Here is an 18,112-nt window from a genome sequence, read left to right as displayed (position 1 = left end):
GATGAGAAAGCCGATTTAACCAAACGATATGGGTGCCTAACACTTTCTCAATATCATACCTAGCTCCTGAATCCTATCTCTAGTTTTAAACCAAGTGAGTCGATTCCAAAAATTAAAACTCTTACCAATATATTAGGTATTTTTACTAATCCCTTTTCAAAAGGATCGAATTTTTGAAGATAAATAAAACGGGTGTAATAAAAAGAAAACCGCTTTAAATAAATAAAATCTATTTTTACTAATCCCTTTTCAAAAGGATCGAATTTTTGAAGATAAATAAAACGGGTGTAATAAAAAGAAAACCGCTTTAAATAAATAAAATCAATCAAGCCCATTCCGAACCGACTCCTTCCATAATTTGAAAAAGATCGGAAAAATAAATCGTTCTCCATGCCTCTAGTGAAAATTTATCTTTTAAAGCATTTTCTATATATATGAATAACTTTGTTTTAACATAATATGGGTCCCACTAAGGTAGACACCAATTTCAGACAATAGGAGTCTGTCTGGGATCTTTCGATTGTTCCTACACTGATCTTGTTCCACTATTTTCACTATACAGACCATTCAAAGTCCATTTTCTCAAACCATATTGGATAGATGAACCATAGAACAAGACGATCAAGCTGCTATGCAGTGGCTCATCCATTGAACCAACTCATCTCCAGCAGATGCAACATTCAAATGCGATATCCAGCATTCCTTCCTTGAGGACAATGAAATTCTTCAAGGATAAGATATTGGCACAGCTGTAGTGTGATTGCTAAATAAATAGCAAAATGGGTGCGTAGCAATAAGTGCTTCATATATTGATAGGCCGATGTAACAAAACCAGATAGATGCAAATAAGTATCACCTGTTATGTAATTAGCTATGACTAGTTAAAATCCACAACTGCACTACATGTTTAGATCTTGGCTGCTAATAAGAAATTCCCTTTTTCTTCTTGGTCGTATCACCTGCGTCCTTGTATAACCTGTAATTATAGCAAGTAGAAAACAGTCTTGTGAGCGCAATCCCAAATCTAGAATCACCAGAAAGAAATCAGTACCTCAGAAATCTAAGGTCACTAAAAAATTCGAAAAAATGAATGCAAAGATCTACTTTTATTTTTTGTAGATTTGCAAGAAGGTAAAATGGTATAGAATAAACAATTAATAGAACAATGAGTAAAGATTTCACTCCACTATATTCTATCATACACCCTCACAATCATAGTATGAGGACATTGAAAGCCAACGTCCAAGACAGAGATTTCACTATTCGATCGAATAAAATGCCTGTATTGCTTTCCCATCCAAAGGTTCTACTAAAAAACCAAGAAAGCTCATCATAAAAAACAATCCTATCCCTCTAAGACAAGCCTACCTGACTAGTAGGTATACCCAACTCCCAACATAATCTACTTGCACATCAGTTAAAGAAAAAACATAGACCAACCTTCTGCCTGCAATTAATTCTCTATAAACAACACCAGAATCAGAACAAATTGCTTCCTTTTCAATAAATCATCAAATTTCAAATTGAACTCCATTCAATCATCCAATTTTGACTAATGAATAAATCTTGTAGTGAAAAGCAACAAAAAGTAAGGAAAATAACACTCTCATATTTGGGAGAGAAGATTGGACAATAAAAATTTATTCAAGTCAAAAGAAAAAGGTGGGAAGCAGTGATACAGAAAGTTCTGCACTCAATGCCTTTATATTAACGTCTGAGACCACATGAGATGGATGGTCTTAACCAATAAGGACCCTTGTGATATAAATCTGAAGAAAGAACCAAGTAAACCTAACATAAAATGAGGAAACATGTCACACTAGCCACTGCTTGCAGTCTCTAAAGAGATACTTTTCTTTCTTAATCTGTGACAATTAAATCAAATACTCTATATCATACAATCATGTCAAAGTCCCTTCCTGCACCAATAATTTATACAGACAAATAATATGTTTAAGCATAATTACAATTTGAAGGACCAGAATGTATGAGAAAGCGCAATTTTGGAGCATGAGCTGCATCACATCAATGACAACTAAACCTTAAATCCAAACTAGTTGGGTTTGACTATATCAATCCTCTTTCTCCATTCTGCTCTGTTAATAGCTAAATCTGCAAATTTTGGAGCATAAAGAAGAAATATTTAAGCTGAATGCAGCTGTAGGAAGCGTTCATGGAAAATAATACGACATAAGAGCTAAAAATTCCAACAATCATTATTCAAGGTCTTCTTACCTAAACCAAAGAAATTAAAAACTTTCAACTACTGATGTAGATAATAGAAAAAAGTGCAAACAAAAAGGCTTAGATAGAACAACCTGGTACTCTGTATGAACTCCAGAACAATTGACTTAGCCGCAATAAATGATTAAAAAAAAAAAAAAAAAAGAAAGAAACAACCGCCAAACATTTCAAGTATTGCCCCAATTGAACTTCTTATGTCAGGATATGGATCAAATAATAAATATTCTTTTTTATGTGGTCTACGAGCAGCTGCTCAATCGATTAGTTATGAAATACCTTTAAGTCGTAGAGGGCTAAGGCAAAATAAAATTAATTAGACTTTGAACCGCAAATGCAGAAGACTCCAGCGATTCTCAAAGCAATTGGACCTGACTTTTATGTATCAATTTTTTTTTTCTCCAATAGGGAAAAGGTGAAATTAGAAAAATAAAAGAAATACATGCATAAGATGCAGAGGAAACAGTTTTCCCTGAGAAGACAAATCCTGGATGAAAAAATATCAAGGCTTTTATTATAAGAAAATAATCAACCTGAAATTGAAAAAATCCATTTCCTTCTAATCCTCACAGGTAGTGGAAAAGAAATGATAACTGAACAGAGGGGAAAGAGGAGATGGGATGTCGGTATAATGCAGAGCTACAACTAAGGCCAGCAGACAGATTTCAGAACCTCATCAATTGAAGTCCTTCAATCTTTTCTTCAGCACATCCATTGATTTCTTGCGTGCACTTTGCTTTGTATTTCTGCTTGAAAGGCTACCAAAGATTCCATCAGCAGAATCCTTGAATTTCTCACAGACGCTTGCTACCTTCTTATAATCCAAAGTATTGTAGTTTTTCATCCGTATCACAGGATTCATGAAGTTCTCTGGTTGACTGCTAGACAAAAGGTTAATCAATTGTCGTGCTTCTATCAAACAGCCTTTAAAACTACCATCTTTGTATATTTCACTCAAGCCAGTGCTATGAAACCTCTCATCAGCAAAATTCTCTAGCATCTTTAGATCATTATTAAGAGCCAGAACTGCATTAGCATTGAACCTCTTGACGGCGTCACTAAGTAATGCAGCAACAATGGAATTTGAAATATGCTCAAGGGCACCACTTCCAACCTTGTACAGAGCATCATCAGGTAAAATTTGCTGTGCTGTTGACAAAATAGTATCAAGGTATATTATCACCTCATTTATATACTCATGTGCATTCGGCAATTGCTCCTCTGAAGTCCAATTGACATTTTCAGTGAGTGCCATAAACTCGTCCAACTTAGAGTTAACCAAAGTCAGCAGGGCAATATATGCTGCATCCCTAGAGGTTTTCAGGACCACCTTAGCAGTCAAATTGGCCTGAGGTCTCTCAATTGATCGGGCAGGGACCCCACATAGTTGGGCTGCATGTCGGAGAAAAAAATCACAAGCCTTTTCCAGAACAGATAGATTTGCAGCAATCTGCATGGCTTGAGAGACACCAACTGCTGTGCTGTGAATTGTACCAAGTATAATTTCATTTAATACATCAATCAAGAGCTTATCCATATATTTTTTAACAACATCATAAAAATTAGTATGCATCCCATAAGACAAGTAATCTGCAGACCCTTTGATGAATGATCTAACAATACGGCAAGTATCTGGTACCATGGAGGAGAACGGTGCAATGTACGGGAAAGCTGGCATTATATCTGAGGTTTGGAGATTGAAGGACAGGACATTATTCTCATAATCTGTATCCTTTTTCATTACCATCTGTTCATAGGTGTCATTGCCGACAGCATTTACAATTTGCTCACGGCACTCCCCCAAAAGAAGCTCATGGTACTTGTCACGGCTATTGTCTAGTGCCTCAAGAATTTGGCCCACTTCATACCCATATTGCCTAAGAGTTGCCCCAAGAAGAGTGACATAATCCTTCACAAGGAGAAGATGGGTGGCAGAATCCATACGGGAAAATTGATCCTCCAAAACAGAAGTCACTTTAGTTACAGCTGTTTCCCACATCGTCTCAACCTGATCTGCTATCAAGACACCACCAGCAGTCTTCAACACCCGATCCTCTACTATAAAGTAGCCTGCAATTTGGGCCAAAAATGTTTGATAAGATTCAATAAATGGTTGAGAAGAAGAAATTTGAAGATCTGAATTGAGCTGCAATAACCGATTCCTATAGTAATATTCACGAAACTGCTCTTGGATTCCAAGGCAAGTATGGATATGATATGCCCGATATAGAGGAGTAAGATCAAATTTCAAGATAGAATCTTCGTCAAGTTCCTCAACATCTAAAGTACACACAAACTCTCCTAATCCTGAAACGTTTTGTTCCTCAGCTTTCCTTTGATGTTCAAGCATTTCCTCATCCCTCTGACGAGCTGACGCAGAACGACCTATTGCTGTTTGCCCAATATCCTTTGCAGAACTTCTCACATGAACTAGCCATTCATTAAATTGACTGGTCACTTTCTTCTCAATATGCGATTTTATCACAGGAATTGTTTTTCCTATCGTCAATCTGAGCCTCCTCATAGGGATGTTCTGCAAGTAATTCCTCTCAATTAGATCCACGGTCTTCAATGCAGGATAAAATTGGCCTTCGGACAGGTGATTGTTACACTTAGCACAAAGTTCTAGAACTTGAAGACAAATCTTTGACATTTTAATAGCTTCAGTAACATTCTTCTTGATTGAATAAGATTCAAGAAGTTCCTCAAGTTTAATCAAAAGAGCACTCCCTACCTCCTGCAGCCTAAAATTGTCACTTGCGAGCTCACTTTTTAGCTCTTCAGCATCAACCAAAACACCACGAAGCTCATCAACTGCACGAATGAAATCCTCATAATGGCTCTTGCAGAGGTCCTCAATCTCAGCTTCCTTCTTCCTCACAACAGTCTTGAGTTGCTGAAGGAGTGCTTCAGGCCGCCCCATTTCAAATGCATGCCTCACAATCGGACCCAAATCATCTCCATTGCCAATTATAGTTGCAAGCACTAAATCTTCTCCTGAATCTCCATTCTCTACAACAGTTCTTCTCTTGGGTTTTGCATCCATTTCGTTCCACGAGAGCCTCTAACAATCAAAACCCGCCTATGGAATTGCAATCCGGATCGGTAGAATCCTAATATTTAGGACGGAGGGAATTATTATTTTTTTTTTTTCCCCAAAAAAAAACCAGATAGAAAATCACAAAATTCAAAGAAAACCTTATTTAAATTGTACCTGAATTTGTTTGAATTTGGAAGAAATTGTCACCTGGACTCTTGAACGCAGTTGATTTGATACTGAAATTTGAATGTGATTCTTCGAATTGCAATTGTTTTGATGCTGAAATTTGAATGTGATGCTTCAAATCCTTGGATTGTTAAGATTTCTTAAAATGAATATTAATTTTGAGAAAACAAAGAAAGCGAGAGAGAACCGCTTTGGAGAAGAGGGCGAGCTGTGATGAGAACAAGGGCCTACTCACTATTTGCCCCTCAACTTTAATTTAATATATTAATCGATCCCCATTATTGTAAAATCATATATTTAATCCATTAAATTTAAAAAATAAATTATTTAAAATCCTTTATTTTTTTTCTTTAATATCGGAAGTTATACGTGCATTTATGTGCTAGTGTCCTTCATTAAAATCGCATTTAAACGAGCGAACCGTTAAATGAAATCAAACCACCAACTTTATAAGATTTTTTTAAAAAATAATTTAGTTGAATTTTAAAATTCAGCAATCCGTTTTCAACACATTTTAGATTGACTTTATTCGACCAAACCATTTAAAAGTTGTAAAAATTTATAATGATGTATAATCTTTTATCTTATGTGATTTTTTCTATAAATTTTATGAAAAGTTGATTTTAATATTAAAATAATTATCAATTATTTAGTAAATACTTTTAATGAACACAACGGTAACTGTAAAATGATATATATATATATATATATATATATATATATATATATATATATATATATAAACAAATAGAATCTTTCGAACTCTCTTTTTCCATTATTCTTTTTTTTTTTTTTTGAATTTTAAGTTTTTATTTTTATTTTCTATGTTTCAATTGGATGACATTTAAAAGAGTTTATTTATTATATTATAAACGTGAAATTTTTGAATTTTTTATCTATATTTATATACAATTGATAACATGGAAAATTTTTAAATTCTCTTATCTATATCTATTAATCTTTCCATCTCTCTGTGTATTTTCAGAGTATATATCTCTTTTCCATTAGATAACCCCAAAAAATAAGAAGTATAATCAAATCATTTTGGAAAACGTATTGTTACTCATGTTGGAGTGAGCATTAAATTTAAATACGCCATTGCATCTCTTTTTTCTCATACATTCGATCTGATGAAATTTTATACATCTTTCTTTTGCCCTTTGCAACATTAATTTATACGTTTAGATTACTTGGATCTTATTGCAAGAAGCATTGGTAATTTATATTATTTCTTTCTTTTTCAAATGCAGGGGAAATTATATATGATCATGGAAATTTGTTGTTCATTTGACCATTCATCTTGTTTATATTGTCTGCAGACGTTTTGCTTTGAAAAGTTTGCAATTTGGTAAATAGTTTTTAATGGACAATTTAAAAAGGCTAATAATTGAAGATGATCGATATCAACCGCATCTAATAGCTCCTAAACAAGGTTATTGCCGTTTTATTTACACTCTGCTCAATTATGCTCCCTTATTTACAAAATTTGTGTTCCCTACTGAGACAAAAAATGCAACGCCTTCATTTCTGGCACTATGAATGATAGCATGATAGATTGATAATTAATACCAAATTAGGGTTTTGGTGTTGTTTTCAATCTTGATAAGCTATTTCTTGATTTATGTGTTTTGATGTGTGAATCATGTTGTCACGTGCTTGAGTCTGGGACCTGGTTGTGGGTCTATGAAGAGGAAAAAGATCTCTTTTAGACTACTAGTGCTTATATTTACCTATGGTGTTTTAGTAGAAAATAAAGGGTAATAGCTTTGGTTTAATTCAAGGAAAACCAGACCTCCAAGATTCTCACAGAGAGTAAAAACAAATAATGAGTTATCTTCTTTTCATTGATAACTTATTATTTATTAGTACAACTCAAACTACTTTCCCTGTTAAAAATGCACTACTAACAAAAGTAAAGGAAACTACTCAGGAAAAATAAAGGAAACTAATAACGGTAATAAGACTTATTCAAACTCTAGTAACTGCCATAATAGTAGCCAAATAGACGCATGACATTCCTTCCCCCTAGACAACACCCTTTTCCTTAAGGGAGGCTTTTGGAAACCTTGTCTTCATAGCTTGATAATCTTCCCAAGCAGCTTCAGCAGGCGAAAGTCCTTGCCAATGCACCAAGATCTCTTCTTTAGTTCTTCTCATTCTTCTGTCTAAGACTGCTTGTGGAACTACTGTCATGGAATCTTCACCTGCTATAATAATTGGCAAGGATTCTTGTATCTTCACATCAACTCCCACTTTCTTCTTCAAATGAGAAACATGAAAAACAGGATGAATCCTTGAGCCTACAGGCAATCTCAACTTGTATGCCACTTGACCAATCTTTTCTATTATCTCAAATGGTCCATAATATTTTGGAGACAACTTAAGATTCTTACGAAGTGCCACTATCATTTTCTTGTATGGTTGCAACTTGAGGAAGACGAATTCTCCAATTTCAAAGCTTCTTTCATTCCTGTGGATATCATAGTATTTTTTTCATTTGTTGCTGCGCCTCAGATAATTGGTGTTGCAACTCTTTCATGACCAATTCTCTATTTCTTAATTCTTGGTCCACTGCTTCCACTTGAGAGGTGCCTGGAACATAGGTTAGAAGAGTTGGAGGAGCCTTGCTATACACAATTTCATATGGAGTTGCTCTAGTAGAAGAGTGAAAACTGGTGTTATAGCAAAATTGAGCCGAAGGAATCCATCGCACCCACTCATTGGGCTTATGACTAATGAAACAACGAAGATACATCTCTATCACTCTGTTAACTACCTCAGTTTGCCCATCAGTTTGGGGATGATAAGCAGAGCTAAAGTTGAATCTGGTATTCTACAAATTAAACACTTCTTTCCAAAAGATGCTAGTGAAGGTAGGATCTTAATCACAAACAATACTCTTAGGCATCCCATAAAATTTAAATATTTGCTCAAAAAATACTCGAGCTACCCCCGAAGCAGTATAAGGATGAGAAATTGGAGTAAAGTGAGCAAACTTAGAAAGCCAATCAACAACAACAAAAATAGTTGACTTTCCTTTGGAGTTGGGTAGTCCCTCCACAAAATCCATAGATATATCAATCCAAACTTGAGTAGGAACTGGAAGTGGGTGCAATAATCCTGCTGCCTTAACATTTTTAGCTTTGTTCCTTTGACAAACATCACATGCTCTAATGAATTCCCGCAAGCTATTTTTCATCTTTTGCCAGTAAAAAAATTGACTTCATCCTGTGAAGGGTCTTACGATACCCTTCATGAGTGTTGGGACGCATTTCCTTAACAATAAGAGGAACTATAGAAGAGTCAGATGGCAAATAAATTCTATCTTTAAAGTAGAGAATATCGTCTTTAAACTCCCATGGACTAACTGCTTCCCTTTGCTTGCATAGGGCCATCAGGTGTTGAGCTTTTGTGTTGCTTTTTATTTCCTCTTTAATGGTCTCCAGCCAAGTAAGAATAGGCATGGAGAGAGCAAATGATCCACTGTCTACTTCATGAATGCGCGATAAAGCATCTGCAACTTGATTTTCTTTCCCCTTCTTATATTCAATAATAAAATCACCCCATCAATTTGACAAGCCATCTTTGTTGAGCTGGGGTACTTATCTTTTATTCCCATAAATACTTTAGGCTTTTTTGGTCTGTGCAAACTACGAACTTTCTCCCTAGCAGATAAGGTCTCCATTTCTGAATTACCAAAATCAAGGCCAACATTTTTTTGTCATAAGTTGATCAATGTAGATTTTTACCGTGGAGAGCATGGCTATAAAATACGGTTGGTCTCTGTTCTTGCATAAGGACTACTCCCACACTAGCTCCAGATGCATCACACTCTACCATAAATGTTTTATTGAAGTCAAGGAGGGCTAGAACCGGTGCTTGTGTCATCACCCTCTTTAGGAATTTAACTGCTTGTACTGCTCTTGAGCTCATCTGGAAATTTCCTTTCTTCAACATTTGTGTAAGTGGAGCAGCTAAACTTCCATAATCTTTAATGAATTTTCGGTAATAACCGGTTAGACCAAGAAACCCCAGCACTGCCTTAATAGTTGTTGGTATCGGCCTTTCCTTAATTGCAACGATTTTATCTGGATCCACCGAGACTCCTTTTGCTGAAATCACATGGCCCAAGTACTTCCTTTTGGCCGAAGTCACTCTTCTCCTTCTTAACAAATAGCTCATGGGCTTCTAGAATTTTAAAGGTGAGATCAAGATGCTTTAAATGTTCCTCCCAGGTTCTGCTATAGATTAAAATATCATCAAAGAAAATCAGAATAAATCTGCGAAGGTAGGGCTTGAATACCTCATTCATCAGAGATTGAAAAGTGGATGGGGCATTTGTAAGTCCAAAAGGCATAACTAAAAATTTATAGTGCCCATGATGTGTCCAGAACGTTGTCTTGTAAATATCATTAGAGTGCATCTAGATTTGGTGATAGCCAGAACGCAAATCCAATTTAGTGAAAAATTTGGCTCCATATAGTTTATCTATTAGCTCATCAATTACTGGAATGGGAAACTTGTCTTTGATGGTGGCTGGATTCAAGGCTCTGTAATCAACACAACATCTCCACGAGCCATCAAACTTTTTGACTAACAACACAGGTGATGAATATGGGCTTTGGCTAGGGCGAATAACCCCTGTGGCTAGCATGTCTGACACCATTTTCTCAATCTCATTTTTTTGGTAATAAGGTTAATGATAAGGTAACACAAATGGGTGAGGTGTTGGGTTTGAGTGATATTTTATGGTCATGGGCTCGGGTTGGTGGTAGACTTTGGGGTTGGTCAAATATTTTTTTGTATTTTTGAAGGATATTTGCTAGATCTGGGGGATAAGAATTGGGTGGGTTAAGGGTGTTTATATGATCCATGGAGAGGGAACATATCTGTAAGCAAAAAACCCTTTTTTTTCTTTTCTAATTCTCTTGCCATCTCAAACTCACTTACTACTTTATTCGCTGGAACAGTCAAGCCCTTGAGGGTAATCTGCTTTCCTTCCACTCTATCTGCATGGTCATTTTAGAAAAATCCCATACAATTGGTCCCAATGTGCTAAGCCATTGAGTGCCCAAAACTGCATCATATCCTTCCAAAGGAATCAAATAAAAATTAAATATAGCTGAAATTCCTAGAATCATCATACATACCCCTTTACAACGCCCCATGCAAGGAATTTCGTCTCCACTAGCCATAGTCACATCAAACCTTTCTTTTAAAATTGGAGTGATTCCAATTTTTTCTGCAGCGCGAATGCTTAAGAAATTATGGGTACTCCCTGAATCAATCAGAACTATAATTCAATGATTCCCGATCCTACCTAGTACCTGCATCGTTTGCGGCAACCTCACACCTGATATAGCATGTACAGAAATCTCAGGTGTCTCTGTACCTTCATCTTGGTCTTCAATCTCCATTTCGACATCATCTTCTGGCCAGCATCCTTCAATGAGAAATAATTTCTTGCACCTATGGCCTGGCCCAAATTTTTCATTGCAATTGAAGCATAATCCCTTTTCCCTCCTCTCTTTTAACTTGGTTGGAGTAAACCGTTTTATAGGAATATGGCTCGAAGGAGGATGTGAGCAGAAGAATTAGTCACAGCTTTTGCTGCCTCTAGTTGAGGTGCACGACGAAGGGTCCTATAGTTTGCTTCATACAATCTTGCTAAGCCGATGGCAAATGTGAGGGTAGTGGGTCTGCAAGCTTGGACGTCAATTTTGATATTTTCCTTAAGGCCACTCACAAAACAACTGACTTGCTGTGTAGGTGTTAGTGGCTCAATGCGAGCCAATAATTTTTCAAATTGGTTTTGGTATTCTTGAACAGAAGAAGTTTGCTGTAACTTGGTTAAGTCACCAAAAAAATCTTCATATTGAGTAGGACCAAACCTACTATACAACCCCTGTTTGACATCCCTCTAAGTAATGAGTGGTGTCTCCTTCTTCATTCGTTGAAACCACATTTATGCCACATCTTCAAGATTAATGGAAGCCAACATTACCCATTCTTACTCCAAAAGTCGATGAAATTAAAAAAATTACTCAGCCCTGCAAACCCATCCAATTGGATCCTCGGACCCATTATAATGTGGGAATTCTAACTTCACCAATTTAGGAGTCCAATTGCCATGAGAGTTACCTTCATAATTGATAGATGAATTTCCAATAGCTCATACTTCATTATTTTTGCTTGGACCAGTTGAGCTCTCCATAGCATGAGTAGTTGTTAGAGCATCCAACCTAGCATTCATGGAAGCAAACATGTCTTGTACTTCCTTCAATTTTTTTTCTTGGCTAGTACACAAAGCTGTGACTTCACTTTCTAAGCGCCCCAATCTTTGTTCTTTCATGCCAGGCTCTGACACCACGCTATCACGTGCCGGAGTCTGGGACATGGTTGTGGGTTTATGAAGAGGAAAAAGATCTCTTTTAGACTGGTGGTGCTTGTGTTTACCTATGGTGTTTTAGTAGAAAATAAAGGGTAATAGCTTTAGTTTAATTCGAGGAAAATCAGACCTCTAAGATTCTCACAGAGAGTAAAAACAAATAATGAGTTATCCTCTTTTCATTGATAACTAGTTCTTTATAAGTACAACTCAAACTACTTTCCCTATTAAAAATGCACTACTAGCAAAAATAAAGGAAACAAATAACAGTAATAAGACTTATTCAAACTCTAGTAACTGCCATAATAGTAACCAAATAGATGCATGACACGTGTATTGCAAATAAAGTTTTCATAAATTGGTTATTTGAATTGAGAAATTATGATTTCAATTGCTAATTTTAAATTAATTTGAATGATGTTTTGATATTGGGGAAAATTGATTGATTTTAATTGAAATTGATTTAATTTTGACCAAAGGATTGAGTTTAATTATTTTGACCCTTTAAAATGATTTTTACCTATTTATAATTGTAAAAGTAAATTTTAATTGTAATTTTCCTAATTCACTGAGGCCATGGGCCTACTTTGAATATTTATTAAACAAAAAAAAATAAAAATATGAAAATAATTAAAACCTAGGTGCATAAGAGAGGAGAAGCCTCTCTCATGCGCCACTCTTCTCTTTTATTTTCTCTCAAGGCCAAACTGTTGGCTCAAAGGTCAATTTTTAATCTCGGATTTTGATGATTAATACAAAACGAATAAATTTAAAATTATGTTATTTGTGCTAATTTTATTTTTATGCAAAATTTCATTGGAGAGAAAATCATACAAGGCAAATCCTACTTTGAGTGTGAAGAATTCGAAGACCTAGTAGCTAGGTATTTAGGAATACTTTGTAGGATAGAGAGAAATTCCATATATGAGCACAAAAATCCTTTTATCTCTCAAAAATATTTTTCGGAAAATTAGTTTTCTTCAAAATAATCTATTTTCGAAAATATTCCTTCAAATCGAAAAGATTTATTTTCCTAAAACTAAAGAAATTTCTTCTCTAATGTTTTTGGTAATAAAATCATTCACCTTTTCGGAAATATATTTTGCAAGATCTAGAGTATTTTAAAGTTATTCTCTTACCTTAAAAATGAAGGAAAATCTCTTTCGGTTTTGGTAAGTGCATCTTTCCGCAAATAATTTTTCTCCAAAAATAAATGTTGTCAAAAAACTTTTCTAAAGGAAAGTGAAAATCGGATTTTATTCTCTTACCAAAAAGGATAAAATAATTTTTGGTAACAAAGATTTTCAGATCTTCTAAACAAGGAAAGAAGATATTCTGATCTCTTTCCAAAAAGCGACAGCTCCTTCGTTTTCTATATAAAGGAACATTCACGCCTTAATCATTTGGTGAAGTAAGAGTTTTTGTTTTAATAGCACTCTCTCATTGATCAAATATTTATCTCTCAAAACTTACTCTCTACCCCCATTTTTCTTTTCATCTCTACACTTAACGTTTTCAATATTTAAAGTGAAAAGAATTTTTACTATTTCTTTTTGAAAAATAATTCTGTGTTCTAGGCGTTTCCTTCTGTCTATTTAGAATCTGTATTCTATAGTAGACAGGCTCTTTATTTGTTAAACTTTTGAGTGTAATAGCTTAGGTTAGAAGCTATTGAGATAGAGGTTATCAAGCGACATTTTCCATGTGTGGGATAGTAATGTCTTGAATCGAGTTTTCTGTACTCTACCAAAAACAGAAAGGGTTGAGGTTAACTAGAACCTTTGGAAAATCTAGTGGGACAAAAGGGTAGATCTAGGTTTTTAATCTATTGCCTTGTACTGTTGGTTTGTCTCTTACCCTTTAAAAGAGATAACTTAGTGGAGGATCTCAAGATGCGTCTTGGGGAGTGGATGTAGGCGAGTTAGTGCCGAACCATTATAACTCACGGTGTTGATCTCTTTATTTCTGAAGTTTGGTTGATACTGTCTCTTTTACACTCCTGTTTAATTTCTTAGAAACGCTGAAATTGTTAATAATTCAGATGTTCTAAAACGGCAATAAGTCTCATCTATTCTAAACGTTAGAACTCTGGTATTCTAATACAGTGAATATACAATGTTCTAACTGTTGTTCTATTTCCAGTATAATTCACTGTTTGGGTTTCTATTTTGTTTTCTAAACTTTATGAGGATGTTCTAATCCTGATAACTCTCCATCATAAAGTTACTTTAACATTTGTTTAAGACTCTGTGAAGAAGTTCTAATAACTATCTTTCACATAGTGTTATATGGTTTTGCAAACTTTATGAGGAAGTTCTAAGTTGAATAACTTTCCTTTATAAAGAAGCTCTGATATTGTATAAGTCAGTGTGAAGCTGTTCAAATCAATAGCTGCACTTTGCACAGACTTTCTATATCTGAAATTAGAACATTGTGAGGAGATTCTAATCCATATTCTACTCTCACAAAGTTCTGTGTGTTTTTCCGCTGCACTTAGAATTCTAATTCTTGTTTAGAATTTCTAAAATTTATTTCAGTTTTTAGAAAACCCAATTCACCCCCCCTCTTGGGTTGTGCCATACACATTCGGGACCCACACAAACCATCACTCTCTCTTTCTCCCTTTCATTTCTTCATCTTCTTAACAAAGCACAAACAATACACCATAGATTTTTAGCTTAGACTATATTGTAAGAATTTTTAACGTGGGCTATTATTAATTGTGGGCTATTTTAATTTGTAAAAATGGACTGGATAAATATAGTTTAAAAATATTTGTGTGAAGTCCAATTTATAATTTATGTGATCACTTGTATAATAGGTTTATGCATCTCCAGTAGGTCAGTACGGTTAGGCGGTAAAAGTGTAGGCCTAATCCTATAAGGACCTGTGATGGAAGGTCAACAGGATTCTCTCCATCCTTAACCCTAATTTGGCTATTTATGCGAATAAAGAGATGGAGAAAAAGATCTAGTCTTTATCACACAAACACTAATTTTATTTGCGAGTACGTAGTTATAGAAAATATAATAAGTCAAATCAGAAACTCTGCTTCAAGCTTCAAACCATAAATCAGGTACGCAAATTATTTTCCGCTTTATAACAATTTTAGTGTTCTAAATTCTTGTAATAATTCCTAAATTATTGTTACATGTGTTATTAGAGCTAGCTGTGTTTATAGATGAATTTAGGATCCTAACTAATTATTATATTTTTATGATTAAATTATAAATTGGCCGATCTAACGTCGATCATGTGTTTCGGCGTGTTTTCTTTTATTTGATTGTCCTGTGTGCAATCACGATTTTAGTAGTGCCTTTGAACATGCTCCGTTTGGGATATTACTCCCAAGAGATCGGTTATTAAAAAAAAAAAAAACCAAAATCTCGAACACTGACATAATTCAGATGAAATATATTAGAACTCAGTGTGCTCTTATTACTAGAAATCAATTGGTCATGGTCAGATTGTTATCTACCAACTGAAATTAATTATTTATACATATAAAGTGCTTTTTCAATGTTCCTGATTAATTTTCATTGACTTTCGTTTTTTCACCAAACATTATAAATTATATATATTTGTTTCATTGGTAAACACGAAATAGTTTTTTGGAAGGATTATATGTGCTCTTCAAACCATGAAGTTGTAATCTATATGATTTTTATTGTTTTAATAGGCCAATAATTAATAAATTCCATATGTCTTCTTAAACACATTAATTGATGATGCAATAGGCTAAATAATTATTGGCTAACATGTGTTCCGTTTTATTATTTTATGAAATTCTCTTCTTTTTTTTTTTTATCCAATTTGATTTTCGCTAGTATTCGGACTGAGAGACCTTAATGTTATTTGCCGAGATATATATTTTAGCATTAAGAATTTCATAGATTCTATAAATTTATTTTGGTAAAATAAAAATAAAAATTAATTCAGGGCATATTTGTATCGGCATTGTATTTAGATAGTGATACATTATGTTTAGTATCTCATTTGTGTTTTTTAAATACATACATTTATGTTTAGTATATATTTTAATTGCAGATATTTACGAAATCTCTAATTAAGAATATTTTGTAAGTCAACATAAGTGTTACTGCTAAAGTGGGAGACTTGTTGAGATTTGTAGGATAATTCTTAATTATTTATAAAGGTATTTATTGAAAAAAAATTATTATTTGCCCAAAGGAAATTACTATATATATTAATTTGAAATTTTGTGTGTGACTTAGAGCATTTATGTTTTGGAATATTAACCTAGAGGGTTTATTACTCAAACGGGATAAATTTTTCAAAGTTAGAATAATCTTATTTGCGAGCACTATGTATGGAAATTTCGTTGCATGTGTATATTTTGCCCAAAGGAGAATGTGTAGTGATGTGCAAAATTTTATTTTTTAAATAATACCCTGCTTGCAAATGCATGCTTATATATTGTTTTGAATCAGTTTGCATTAGTATGAACAACAATAATGCTACAGTCGAAATGCTATTTACCACTAATTTTAAGCAATGGAAAGATGATATTGACTTTGCCTTGGCCATGGGAGAAATAGATTTTGCCCTACGAGAAGATGAACATGCTTTACCTATTGCTGAGTGTAGTGCTGAAGAAAAGGAATAATATGGTAAGTGGGAGAGATCTAATCGTTTGAGTCTTATAGCTATAAAAAGGACTATCCCTAACTATAAAAAGGACTATCCCTAACTATCTCAAGAGTGGGTTGCCAAATAATGTTAGTGCAAATGATTCTATTGTTGATGTAGAACAAAGGTACTTTGTATCTGATAAGGCTGAGGTTAGGTCTGTAATGAGTCAATTAACAAATATGAAATATAATCATGTTAGGAGTGGGAGATTATATTCTTAATATGGTTCACCTACAAACCAAACTTAGGGGTCTTAAACATGAGGTTTCTGATGAATTTATTGTTCACCTTGCTCTTAATACCTTGCCACCTGAATTTAGTCAAATCAAAACTGCTTTGAATACTCAAAACCAGACTTGGAATAAATGACCTAATTTCCAAATGGATGCTGAGGACAAGAAACTTGAGAGTGAGAAGAAACTTAAGAGTGAGACTGCCTTGTTTGTTTCCCAATTCAAACCTTGCCCTAAAAAGGATAGATTTAAGAATAGATATAATCATCATGCTCCTAAGAAATATAAAAAATTCAAAAGGCATAGTAATGGTCAAGCTAGAAAGGTGGTTGAAAATGATATTGCCCAAAAGAATGGTTTGAAATGCTTCTTTTGCAAAAAGAATGGACATAGAAAAAGCGAGTGTCATGAGTTTACAGTTTGGCTAAAGGACAGAAACAAGGAAGAAGGTAAACCCGTAGCTTTTGTTTGCTTTGAATCTAATTTGGTTAATGTACCACCAAATTCTTGGTGGCTTGATAGTGGTACAACTGTTCATGTTGCTATTACTTTGCAAGGGTTCATAAGCAAACGGAAGCCAAGGGAGGATGAAGCCAAGCTTAGAGTTGGAAATTATATGGAAGTAGATGTTGAGCTAGTAGGAGTAGTTAGTTTGAATTTAGAATCTAGTTTTGAGCTAATTTTAGATCATACTTTATATGTTTCAACTTTTAAGAGAAATTTGATTTCTATTTCTGCTCTATATGAGATTGGATATTTTAATAATTTTGGTAATAGAAAGACTGATATAATTTTTGGTTCTAAATTGGTTGGTTGTTGTGTTTTATTTAATAAATAATATAGATTTTGTTTAACTTCAAATTATGAAAATGAATTTCTTTATGAGGCAAACATTGTATATAAAAGACCTTTAACCAAAGAGAAATCTTATTCATTATGGCATAAACAACTAGGTCACATATTTAAGGAAAGGATAGAAAGGATTGTGGGTCCCGTATACGTATGGCACAACCCAAGAGGGCGAGTAAATTGGGTTTACTAAAAATTAAAAATTCAACTTTCAAAAACAAAATCAGAATTCTGTTGCAGCGGAAATAGAATGCGTTTGTAAGAATAAGTTATCAAGATTAGAACTTCCTTACAAAGCTCAATGCATAAATTAGAAAAAATTTGTAAAGAGCAGCTATTGATTAGAACTACTTCACAAATCTTAATCAATTTCAAAAACACTTTATGAAGGAAGTTATTACGTTTAGAACTACTTCATAAAGCTTAGACAAACTTTAAAGATTCTGTGAAAGAAGTTATTGAATTTTAGAACTACTTCACAAAGCTTTCAGCAAACTTAGAAAACTAATTAAAATCCAAATT

At 34.1% G+C, this 18,112-nt stretch overlaps 2 protein-coding genes across 6 annotated transcripts; both read right to left on the bottom strand.

The window, feature by feature from the left end:
- Window positions 1-397: 397 nt before the first annotated feature.
- SEC15A (exocyst complex component sec15A) lies at window positions 398-5,714 on the bottom strand. Of its 5 annotated transcripts, none has more exons than XR_016319669.1 (4): window positions 5,456-5,714; window positions 2,775-5,354; window positions 1,968-2,112; window positions 398-976 (listed from the first exon to the last, which is right to left on the bottom strand). XR_016319669.1 is itself a non-coding variant. In XM_089718208.1 (2 exons), exon 2 carries the CDS (start codon window positions 5,285-5,287, stop codon window positions 2,918-2,920), a length of 2,370 nt encoding a protein of 789 aa, XP_089574334.1. In that variant the 5' UTR covers window positions 5,288-5,354; window positions 5,456-5,714; the 3' UTR covers window positions 2,730-2,917. The 5 variants fall into 5 exon arrangements, 1 of the variants encoding a protein (XP_089574334.1); XR_016319670.1 differs by having other exon boundaries at window positions 2,042-2,112; XR_016319671.1 differs by lacking the exon at window positions 1,968-2,112 and having other exon boundaries at window positions 398-763; window positions 857-976.
- A 1,778-nt stretch (window positions 5,715-7,492) lies between these two features.
- Window positions 7,493-7,876, bottom strand: LOC149498271 (uncharacterized). Its single transcript, XM_089717276.1, has one exon. It carries the CDS (start codon window positions 7,874-7,876, stop codon window positions 7,493-7,495), a length of 384 nt encoding a protein of 127 aa, XP_089573402.1.
- Window positions 7,877-18,112: the final 10,236 nt, after the last annotated feature.

The sequence above is a fragment of the Jatropha curcas genome, chromosome 2 (genome assembly GCF_041381405.1).
Source record: "Jatropha curcas cultivar XTBG-Jc1 chromosome 2, XTBG_Jcur_1.0, whole genome shotgun sequence".
In the NCBI taxonomy this organism is placed as follows: domain Eukaryota; kingdom Viridiplantae; phylum Streptophyta; class Magnoliopsida; order Malpighiales; family Euphorbiaceae; genus Jatropha; species Jatropha curcas.
Note: the sequence above shows the minus strand (reverse complement) of the source record. Positions and strands in the feature narration are given on the sequence as shown.

What these genes read in the sequence shown, in the direction of transcription:
- SEC15A (XM_089718208.1), bottom strand. Translation starts at nt 5,287, where the DNA reads ATGGATGCAAAACCCAAGAGAAGAACTGTTGTAGAGAATGGAGATTCA.
- LOC149498271 (XM_089717276.1), bottom strand. Translation starts at nt 7,876, where the DNA reads ATGATAGTGGCACTTCGTAAGAATCTTAAGTTGTCTCCAAAATATTAT.